Raw genomic sequence first — 11,879 nt, forward strand, 5'->3', positions numbered from 1 at the left:
CAAACTTCATAACATTTGACTAAACTATCAAGTTTGATGAGAACTCAAACTTCATAGCTAATAATTGAAATTTGTGGATCTAGTTCATTATATTAGTAAAATTATTAAGTGACTGATAAAATAACATAATAGAAATAGTATGTTAATGTCAACTTTTGTATAATTTGAATTTATTGCTAAATATATATCTTCGAAGTACTTATAATTCTAGTTCTTACGATTTTTTTTTACAGTCCAATTTAAAATAAAATAAAAAGTATTGTATGAACGGATAGATACTTTGAATGAATATCATAGTTACCCCAAAAAGATACTTTTGGGGTAAAATTATAATAATTGTAATGTTAAATTATCATAAAACTAATTATTATATATCATTATCAATATCTTAAGTAATATTTCTATCTTATATTAAAATATTAATAAAAATTTACCTTGTGAGTAAAAAGAATATATATATATATATATATATATATATATATATATATATATATATATATTAAAATTTTACTTTATTTAGTAAAAATTAATATAGTTTAAAGATAAAGAAAGTATAGAGTTAGAATCTAATGTTTTAAAAAATATTATTTACTATCTTTCTATAAACCTTGTATATAAACCATTTAAGGTTGAACAAAATTGTCAGCTACTAAATAAAGATAGAAATGTTATGCTAAATATAGCTTGAGAGACAAATTTTGAATAGATATGGAGAAAATGATGAGATTGAAATTGTTAAAACTGTGAGATGATAGTGACACTTATATAGTATTTATTAGAGTTATTTTGGTCATATTAGAGAATTTAGTATTCTCCTATGTTACGAATTGTGTTTATATTACTATTTATACAATTAATTATTTTATATAATTCTTTTACATATATGTTTGAGTTACACGAGTTTGTATTACTTCTAAAATTTGACCGTATTAAAATTGGAATTTCTAAAAACATTTTCAATATTCTAAATATTCTACCCTTAATAAATACGTAGACTAGGATAATTAAATATCAATATGGTTAATTGAAGAATAATAAATTTATCGTTAGCACCAAATTTCAATAATTAACACAATACGTTATGTAAATTGCCATCCTTTTACTCAATCCTATAAATTAACTAGTTTACACACTACTAAAAAAAGGTTAATGAGCCTAATTCAAACAATTCTTTGAAGAAATTTATTTTGTGAAACACTTTCAAGAATGTTGTTCTGCATTAATACTATACAGAAGAAGAACTAGATTAATTAAACACAATTAAAACTTTGAGACTATATTTTCGGCCTCTTAATTGTTTATTAAAGTGGTGGATGCCAGAATAAGTAGCTACGAAAATGTATTGTATGAAAAATGGTATTTTTAATTGTTTGTTTGCATTTGCATAAGTCAAATAAAAAGGTGGGGTGATAAAGAAAATTAAGTAGCACAATGATAAAATTGATATTATCACTTGTGATGCTTACTACTATCTGTCCAATGATGAAAAAGGTGTCCCCATTTATCTAACAAGATTGCTATCTAAACATAGATTAATTATAGCCTCAAAAAGTCTTCAGTTTAATTGTTATTTCAGTTACCCTAGGACACAAGCAAAAGGGAAAAGAATCTATCTATGACTTTTATTATTATTCCTACCCCACTCTTTTCAACCTTTCTTCCTCATATCATACCAACAACTACCAAAATCACTCTTCACGATATTTGGACCAAATTCGCTTCAACAATTTCTCTTTGCAATTAAAATTTAATTAATTAATTAATTAATCACATTTAGACTATGATCATGTATACTTGCAAAATGCCAATCACCATGTTTCATGGCATCAAAACATCACAACCTAGGGAACCTAGCCCTTCACAATTTTCTTCCTATAGTGTATAGTCTTACAATCCAATTATAGGAACCAATAATTTACCCGGAATAGGATGAAAGGGGAAAGTAAAATACTTTGATTTCCTTTAACTATTTTATTCTTAAAATACAGACAAATGAAAAAAAAAAGGTATAATTTTGACTATTTTCATTCTTAAAATAAAGATTTATTTTCATTTTTATTGAATATGATTTTTTGGGTAATTTTTTTAATGTGTTTATTTTGAAAAAAGAAAATCGAAAATGAAGTGAGGTGCATGTAGACATAGGGTAATAATTAGAAAGCTTAGGATTACTTTTGAGGAGGCCAAAACAAAAGCAATCACATGTCTTAGCTTTGCCTTTTGGTTACAAACCTAGTATCATCACACTCTTTCTCATGCCTTATTCATAGTTCCCCTTTTTAACCATTTTAGGTGAATCATTTCATTTCATTTCATTTACTTTACAAAGTATTGAGTATTTTTGTTTTGGATAAGTAATAATTTTTTCCTTTCATGCATGAAAATAAATTAATTAAATTTTGTCTGTTATCCATTTGAGTTTAATATTCAATATTCATAAATATGCACGTTGGAGATCTGATTTTTCTTGTGTTGGTTTTGTCAAACATAAAGATGAAAATTGAAAGGAAAATAGCGAGGAAAGAATCATGACTCGTGGCAACACCAGAGTGGAGTGAAAAGACTACAGTTTCCAAAATTGTGGAGTTGTTTCATGCTTTCTATTTTCCAACCACGTTAGTTCAACAACAACACACCCAAATTTCAACCTCGTAGACAACTCAAATTCACATAACAAAATACCTTTCTTCATGCATTTCCTAAACACAAAATTCACATCTAAAATATTTCTTATCATGTTGCTTCCATCATTTCAAAATATAAACTATTTTAATACAACCCATGTTAACTTAAAAAAAAAATTAAAGAAGTAAAGAATTAAAGAAAGACTAAAAGGGTATGTTAATGATGATATAAAAAAGGGTTAACGAAGAAAAAGAGAATGAAAAGATTTGAGTTAGATCCATAATGATGTTTTGTGCCTGAATTTGAGGGAGAATAATTAATAATATCATCGAGAAATGAGTGATAAATAAATAAATAAATAAAGTATAGAGATTGAGCATTCGTGCAAGTAATTTGAAGGGGTGGTAAAAGAGGAAAGAGGGAGAAGAAGATTGGCCCACATGGGCTATAGTGGCCCCACATCGATGAGTTGGGCCCACAGGGGTGAGTGGGATGGTGCTGCGCACGAAACTAAAGTCATCCAGAAAATGGGTGTGCACACGTGCACTCACGCTAACGTAAACCACCACTCCTCTCTCTCTCTCCATCAATCAACAACACCATTTAATTATTTATATTTAACAAATAATAAAATAGTTTCTACAAGTAGCACATATTAGGTGATACTTTTGAATTACTTGGATCATTTATTGTATTTTTATTAAACACGATAATTTTCTAGGTTGAAAATTTGAAAAGTATCTGTATGAATTTTCATGTTGTATACAGATAAATAACATAATATTGGTTTTATTTTAGAGTTAAAAAATGTGCAATGAAGAAAATAGAAGGGTAGTTGGGTAAAAAAACAAAATTATACAAAAATAAAAAAGCAAGAACTTGGTCTTCGTTAATCACATGAGGAGCAAGTCATTGCCGTGTTTGACCTCAACTCATAACAGCGTTGTACTCACACACGACACAAATACACGCCAACGCAACTCACGCCACAACACAACACAACACCACAACACATAAACTCAGATTTGATTCTCCACTATCATATCATAACCCCCTTCAACTCTGTTCCTAATATTTCCCACTTCTTTATGCTTCCGACACCCCCCTTTTCTCTTCTTCTCCGCAACATTTTCTCATCGCTCACGCACAGACATGAGAGGGACTAATGGGACTGATGCTAACAACAACACTACTTTCGACACTATAAACGCTGCTGCTTTTGCCATAGCCTCTGCTTCCCACAATCGCCTTTCTCAACCTCCTTCCCAGGTACAAGTTACAACCATCAAAAAATGGGTTTCGATCATTTTTCTTCTTTCGGGTTGTTTTTCTCGAGTTTTGCTGTGTCTTCAGTTTGGTTGAGTTTATTTTATAATTGATTGATCTCTTTTCCGAAAAGAAGAGATCTTTTTGTTTTTGTTTTTGTTTTCTTCTTTTCCCCCCTTGTGCACGAGCAAATAAAGTAGCAAACTTTTCGTTTTCTAGATAGTGAGGTCGTGAAGAAGAAAAGAGAAATAATTGAACAATGTTAGGATTTTCCTGTGCTTGGAACTCCTCGGTTTTTCTCACTGTGAATGCTTTTAGTTGATATCAGTCGTTTTCTTGACGAGTTAGTACTAATAATTTGGAATAGTTTTTGTTTTGTTTTTAATTGTGGAAGTCTTCTATTTTGGAAGCAGAGTTTTTTTACCTGCTGATAATATATGCACAGTTCAGAGAAAAGAAAAAAAAAAAACTCAGTATGATTGTTTGGGTTTCTCATTTTCTTTTGTTGCATCGAAATTTGGATCTTTTACTTACTGCATCAATTTGATTCCTTACATCTAATTCAGCTATTTTGGTTGCAGAAGAAAGGATGGGGAAGCTGGTTGAGCAAAATAGGGTGTTTTGGATATCAAAGAAACAGAAAGCGCATTGGACATGCCATCCTTGTTCCAGAAACAACCCCCAATGGAGCAGATCCTGCTGCAACCGTTACTTCAACACAACCACCGACCATAACACTCCCCTTCGCCGCACCTCCCTCATCTCCGGCGTCGTTCTTTCAATCAGAACCTCCCTCAACCGCACACTCACCGGTCGGTAAAATCTCACACACTTGTGTCTCTGCCAGCATGTACTCTCCCGGTGGTCCTGCTTCAATCTTTGCCATTGGCCCTTTTGCGCACGAAACCCAATTAGTATCACCACCCGTTTTCTCAGCCTCTTCCACCGCTCCTTTCACCCCGCCTCCCGAATCTGTCCACCTCACCACCCCTTCTTCGCCGGAGGTTCCATTTGCTCAGCTTCTTGACCCCAACAACAAGAATGCTGACACCTTTCAGCGCTTCCAAATATCTCACTATGATTTCCAGTCATATCAGTTTCACCCCGGAAGTCCGGTTGGTCAACTCATATCACCGAGATCCGCCATCTCTGCCTCCGGCGCCTCGTCGCCGCTCCCTGACTCTGAAATTAATGCCACGCTCTCTCATATTCTTGATTTCCAAAGAGCAGACCCTCCCAAGCTTCTCAGCATTGATAAACTCTCTGCGTATGAAAACAGAAAGTCAAACCAAGGTTCCGGCTCTCTCACCCCTGATGCTGCAAAAGCTGGTTTTCTTTCAAATCATTGGGTTTCTGAGATCAAAATGTCCCCACGTCCAAGCAACAATCGGGTTAATGAGATTAGTATAAATCATAGAGTTTCATTCGATGTATCTGCCCAGAAAGTCTTGGAATCTCTGGAAAACAAGCCAGCGGCGGCATCAGCATGGACTAAGGTCATGTCGAAATTGAAAAACGATGCTCCAGCAGCAGCAGACAGAGAAGAAAAATTTGCAGAAACCGGGTGCAGTGAGAAACAAGTTCTTGCTGAGACTCACAGTGATCAACCACTGGAAACCAATTTGAGTGGAGATGATGCAACAGTTTACGAGAAGGATCAGTCCCTAACTCTTGCTTCTGCTAAAGAATTCAACTTTGATAAAGCAGATGGAGGGGATTCTCTTGCTCCCAATATAGTTGCTGACTGGTGGGCTAATGAGAAAGTTGCAGGGAAGGAGAGAGGGGCCACCAAAGATTGGTCCTTTTTCCCAATGATTCAACCTGGTGTCAGCTAACCATAATGATTCACGAATTTGGCATTGGTTTTTGATTTTGTGCCATGATATGCTTGACACAACCCAACAGCACACATGCTAGATTGAATCATCGTAAATTAAGATTTGCAAGTCTAACACAGTGATGGGGTTCCTTTTTGAATCCAATGACCCCGAAAAAAAAAAATAATAGTAGTTTGCTTAAGGTATGTGTTGTAGTTGTTACCAAGTTTGTGTTAGAAATAGCTGTACATTTTTAGCGTATGTACCCTCTACGATTATATATGTAATATAGTTGACTGATGATGCTGATTTTATATATAGCTAAAGATCATGATTATCGGATTGTATGAATACACCAAATTTGAACCTTGGTCCGAGGTCAAAATTCGTGCGTGCGAATTCAATATTCTGAAAAAGTGAATGTTCATGGGACTTTCCAACGTCAACAAATGTTGGTAACATTTGTTGTGTTATTAGATTTCAGATATGGAGTCAGTAATTTTGAGATTGTTGAAATTGGGCATAGTTAAATACAGGATTAACTCTGATCCAAGTGATTAAAAATTGGGAGACGAAGTCCCTCATTTGAACTATAATGTTCTTTAGTAAAAGACACGTTTCCTACAATAAACAGAATGTTTGTTTGCTTTCCTTCAAAACTCATCCTACTCCCCGTGTACCATGTGGGAGTTTTGTATCACTCTCTAGTATGATATGGACGGTTTCTTTTTTTTTTTTTTCCTCCTGTTGTGGACCGATTGTTAAATTTATTAACCTCATTGGACCTTAAGAGACTTTGTTTCCTACAATAGACCACTTCACTATTCATCTGGGGGAATTCCTTTTGCTTTGGAGACGAATTTTGATGAACAAAATTTTTTGTGTTGTGCATTTGGATGCTAAAATTAAGTTGTCTAGGAGACGAATTCTAAACATTATTTTATTTTGTTTTAAATAAATTAAATACTTTAAAAAAATATTTTTTTATTAAATTTTTTGAATCATATATTAATTTATTAAAAATTAGTGGTAAACTAGTGTCTATGGACGAATTTACATTTGTTTGTGTGTTTATAAAGAGATTTAGATATTGAGAAAAAATAAATAAATATTTTAAGTTTATAATTAGTTTTGAATAGAATCGGTCTTAAAAATTGTATAAGTGTAAAAAATTAATATATCTATAAAAATATAAATAATAGACTTTGTAAAAATATAAAGGATAAAACATGTGCAAGAATATAGTGAACTATCTAAAGGTATAAAGGATATACAGAAATATGTAGAGTTGACTCGTTAAAAATACAAATTCGTGTAGTGTATGAACAGACTCATATAATGTGTATTGTTATATTTGTCTAATCAATGCATTGACAAACTCGTTTAGTATGTACTGTTAGATTGTTAGATTCACCTGATCAGGATATGGACACACTCATATATGTGTATTGTTAGACTCGTCTACTTAATATATGGACAAAGTTGTGTAATGCATATTGCAAGATTCGTCTAATCATATATAATGGATAAAGTAGTCTAATATGGAGGACAGATCCAGAAACCACCAACAACAAACAAGACAAATAACAATACATAAAAACTCCGATAGATACTTAACTAAACAACATAAAAACCCAATATGAGACATGACAAGTTAGTTTATTTGTAAGGGCTATACATGATACACTCATTGCTCTCTTCTTATTCTTTACTCTCTTTACTTGTTTTTTTTTTCATCAAAAACACTCCCAATTTCTGTTTTCCCTTCTAAAATTCTTACGCAAAAGAGTTGCATGATTTAAAATTGCATAATATGTTGGTAGTCAATAATAAAATATACTTTTTTTTAGTTAAGTCAATGTTAAGTCCAATGAATAGGTGTTGAAATGGCAGGATAATAATGAAACTGGTGTTGGAAAAAAAGTTAATATTACATTGAATTTGAAGTCGTATATGCATAATTTTAAACTGGATTTGGTATGACTGTACACGAAATCAAAATCAAACACACTCCATTTAGGTTCATTTGAATTGTCAATGGAGTATAATGAGGGACAGTAAAAGGCCCAGCACATTCTTCCTCAGAGGCCTAAGTAAGCAACTCCAGGTCCAGTTCAGACAAAACTTACCTTTTTCCTAGATGTTTCCATCTTCTAATCCTGGTGTGCATGCTTGACCATCACTTCTTTTATCTTTTTGAAAATCACAAATACATTTTTATATTTAAAAGGTCAATCCTAGACCGAGCAAAGTATCCATATTTTTTTTTTACAGAAGCAAAGTATCAATACTGAAACGTATATTTTTATTAGTTCTATGTACATTAAAAAACATTTCTTGACTAAGGACCCAATTGCTTCCAAACATATATAACATTCTAGAAATTATACTGACTAACCAATATTGGAAACAAGGTAGAACTTTTGTTTCTGTATCTTCTTACTAAATCTCGGCGCCATAAGCTCGTAAAAATTCGATCTGCTGACTAAAACTAGCTTATTGGAAAATCTTTAAACATTATTAATTTATCAATAATGTTAAGTGGTCAAATAGTCAAACAAGCTCTCCTTCGTAACACAAACTTAAAATAGTCGAAACCTTGGGGGCACCAAATTTGACCCAGCCGTTGAAATTGAAAAAAACGTGCAAGAATGCCCAGTAGTAGAGTAGAGAGATCCTGGCCGCAGTTCTCTGAATATATTACCTCTATTCTAGTCTCTCGTCAAAATCCAAACGGTCCATTTTGGGCGGCGAAAGAGTAATAATATAATGTTTTTATCTAAAAAAAAAGTAATAAAAACACGTTGGCAATGATGTAATGCAATTATGCAAATCTAGAAGAGTGGACAATCTTTGATTGACCCACCCTAAGACTTTTTGGGCATTGCTCCTTCTAGAGTCCCACCAGATCCTACACTTAAGGCACACCATAAGCCACCATTTCTATTGTGTCAACCATCACAATTTATATAACCCCCTCATTTTTCTCCATCTACCAAACATCCTCGTTCCATTTCCTAACTCCAATCACACCACAAACTTCTCTTCTCTTCTCTCTTTCATTCTTCCTTATTCACATCAAAACAACAACAACAACAAAAATGCCACCTTTTGCAGGTTCTGAACCAGCTGGCTTCCCCAAGCCCGATTCCAACATAGTTTCCATCGATGTCGGAGGCCAAGTATTCCAAACTACCAAACAGACACTAACCTCGGCGGGTCCCAAAACCTTCTTCTCCAGAATTGCGGAGTCTTCTGGAATCTACACGCCGTTCATAGACAGAGACCCGGAAATGTTCTCGCTCCTCCTCTCTCTCCTCCGCACCGGAAACCTTCCCTCAAAGGCCAAAGCTTTCGATCTCCAAGACCTAATTATTGAGTCAAAATTCTACGGCATCGAAACCCTCCTCATCAATTCCCTCTCCAACTCTTCTCAATTGGAACCCTTCAACCTCCAAAAATCCCTCCTTTTGCCCCTCAACGGCCGCGACTCCCCCTCCGCCCTCGCCGCCGACGCAGCCTGCGGTGCCCTCCACGTCGCGCACGGCAGCAAGATCACCTCCTTCGACTGGTCCCTCCGCCGCAAGGCCACCGTCCTCACCCACTTCACCGCCGTGGACTCCCTCCTCGCGCTCTCGCCGACTCTGGTTGCCGCCGGAGCCAACGACTTCTCCGGCCTCCAGATCCTGGACCTCGAGAACGGCCGCGTCAGGGAAACCCTAAACTGGGAAAACGTCACGAAATCCGGGTCCACCGTCCAAGCCATCGGAGCCTCCTCGGAAAACATGTTCGTGAGCTTCGAATCCTCGCGCCGAAACTCCAATTCCATAATGGTTTACGATTTGCATTCTCTAACCCCCATCACCGAGATCGGTCACAACGAAATCTTCGGCGCAGACATCGATTCGGCAATTCCCGCGACGAAGTTACAGTGGATTGAGGGTTACAATCTGTTGATGGCCTCTGGGTCCCACAGTGGTCCCTCCGGCGTTTCCGGTAACATACGGTTGTGGGATGTTCGATCCGGAAACGTTGTGTGGGAAATTTCCGAGAAGGTGGATTGTTTTGCTGACGTGGCGGTTTGCGATCCGTTGTCGGTAATTTTTAAGGTTGGGGTGAATTCTGGCGAAGCTTCTTACGTGGACATGCGGAATTTGAGCACTGAGAGCGCGTGGGTTTGTCTCGGGGATAAAAGGAAGGTTACGAACAATGGGAAGAAGGAAGGGATTGGGTGCAAAATCGAAACGCAGGGGAATCAAGTGTTTTGCACGAAGGGTGGTGACGTGGAGCTCTGGTCTGAGGTTGTCATGGGTGGTGGCAATGGTGGGAGAATCTTCAAGAAGAACTTGATGGGTAGAATGAGAGACATGGGTGGTGCAAAGATCACAAATTTGGCCTTTGGAGGAAGCACCATGTTCTTAACCAGGAAGGATCAGCAATGTGTTGAGGTGTGGCAGAGTTCTTCAAGGGAATTTTGATGCTCAATGCACTTTCTTTCTATTCTTTTCTTTCTTCCATATTCAATTTAGTTTAGTTACATTCAAAAGAGAAGACAAAGATTTTTTTTTTTTTTAATTTTTAAATTTGTTGGTGAAAAGATATTGTAAATAAACCCTGCCTTGTACATTCTTCGTGTTTGGTAAGATGCCTACCCTACCACCTTCCAATTTGACAAATTGTGTCAATTATTTTTTTCTTTGTTTGACATTTCTTTTGTAAATTATCAAATATTGGTATAGTGAGACAAATATGAATAGCTGTCTACGATGATTCATGTACCTTACTTTTGATATTCTCTTGTTCTTTTTGGTCAAAGTTTTTGTTTAGGAAACTATCAATTTGAAGATAGTTTGGTGATACATTTAATGGAGGTGCAGAAGAACCTGTGTATGGAGATGCAAGAGGTGTGACCGCTAGGTTAAAGAAAGAAATTATGGGGTGCAGAAAGAAATAACCTTTCTTCATGCATGTTTATAATTTCAACTTAGTTCGTTCACGTAAAAGTTTTGCATTCTAGACTGTGTATTTCAAAATATAAAAAATTATATTTTTAATTTTCAATGTATTTTTTTATTTCGTATTTTAGAATGTATAATCTTTTTTGAAGTGTAAGTTAAAATTATGAAGTGCAGAAATGGCCTTGAAAACATAAAATTAGGGAATTGGGTCTTTTCACTACAAGACCCGTGTCCAAATATTGGTTAATATTATTTGGAGATTAAAGAGAAAATTGCATATATTTACAAAAATATGTATATATTATAAATAGTAAATTGATTTTTATGGAATATGCTGAAATTGTATCTTTTCGTGGGATTTACGTAAAGTATAAAAATATATGTTGAAAAAATTTGTGTACACTTGTATGACTTCAAATCTTGCACTAAAAAAAAACTAATAATTAGTTCGTTGCTTCATGCATTATTTGGTTCAGGCGCTCAATTATTCAAACATATTGGTTTAAAACTTTTTCTTAATTGGAGCCATCAGAAAAAAACAATTCTTTTCGTATTATTTATCAAATATAATTAAAATTAGAGAACGGTAAATTTTGTAAAAAATATGAATACTAAATTTATATGAAAAAAGTTGTAAGGATTTGGAAATTTAGCTGTTTCTTTTTATGAGAAATAGGTTAAGGACTGATGGTTAGGCGTTGTTTATCAGAAGTGATCTGGGCTTTTATTTTATTGAACTTTGGGCTGGAAACAATGAAACAAAACCCAATAGTATGAGTAGGTTGAGTAAAATAAGGGTCCCAATAGAAATTCACTATTTTGTTATGAGAAAACAGAACCTTTAGAAAGGTTAAGAATAAGAGAATGTTTGTATGTAACATTAACATTGACTTCTATGAGAAGTTGTTCTAAATTTGGCACGTGCTTAATACTTTTTTGTAAACTTAAATGAATTGTTAAATGGTTGTACTATTTGACATTAAATACTAAAATTTTAGATTTTATTTAAGTTAGAAGTTTTGAATTTAGTTGATGAAATTTGAATGAGTGTTTAATATTTTAAGAACTTATATTATTTTCGGTGTAGTAAAGTTATGATCATGGTAGAAAAAGTGGAGATTGTTTGTTAGGATGAATTATTATGTTATAAAACTCAACATCATTCATAGAAAAGGTTGAGTAATTCGTGTTCAAATGATTTGGAAAGTATGTT

The 11,879-nt window shown here is 34.4% G+C and overlaps 2 protein-coding genes across 3 annotated transcripts; both read left to right on the forward strand.

Moving 5' to 3' along the window:
• The first annotated feature begins 3,570 nt into the window (after window positions 1-3,570).
• LOC114178605 lies at window positions 3,571-6,045 on the forward strand. 2 transcript variants are annotated; one of them, XM_028064611.1, is made up of 2 exons: window positions 3,571-3,894; window positions 4,458-6,045. In XM_028064611.1, exons 1-2 carry the CDS (start codon window positions 3,778-3,780, stop codon window positions 5,724-5,726), a joined length of 1,386 nt encoding a protein of 461 aa, XP_027920412.1. In that variant the 5' UTR covers window positions 3,571-3,777; the 3' UTR covers window positions 5,727-6,045. The 2 variants fall into 2 exon arrangements, with proteins under 2 accessions (XP_027920412.1, XP_027920413.1); XM_028064612.1 differs by having other exon boundaries at window positions 3,575-3,894; window positions 4,473-6,045.
• A 2,596-nt stretch (window positions 6,046-8,641) lies between these two features.
• On the forward strand, window positions 8,642-10,486 carry LOC114178280 (BTB/POZ domain-containing protein At5g41330). Its single transcript, XM_028064097.1, has one exon. The coding sequence runs from the start codon at window positions 8,810-8,812 to the stop codon at window positions 10,184-10,186; it is 1,377 nt and encodes a 458-aa protein (XP_027919898.1). The 5' UTR covers window positions 8,642-8,809; the 3' UTR covers window positions 10,187-10,486.
• Window positions 10,487-11,879: the final 1,393 nt, after the last annotated feature.

Source organism: Vigna unguiculata, chromosome 3 (assembly GCF_004118075.2).
Source record: "Vigna unguiculata cultivar IT97K-499-35 chromosome 3, ASM411807v1, whole genome shotgun sequence".
Taxonomy (NCBI): Eukaryota; Viridiplantae; Streptophyta; class Magnoliopsida; order Fabales; family Fabaceae; genus Vigna; species Vigna unguiculata.

Bases quoted from the DNA above. Each gene is read 5' to 3' on its own strand.
- LOC114178280 (XM_028064097.1), top strand. From the start codon at position 8,810: ATGCCACCTTTTGCAGGTTCTGAACCAGCTGGCTTCCCCAAGCCCGAT.
- LOC114178605 (XM_028064611.1), top strand. From the start codon at position 3,778: ATGAGAGGGACTAATGGGACTGATGCTAACAACAACACTACTTTCGAC. The intron at 3,895-4,457 runs GTACAAGTTACA...CATCTAATTCAG, and splicing joins TTTCTCAACCTCCTTCCCAG to CTATTTTGGTTGCAGAAGAA.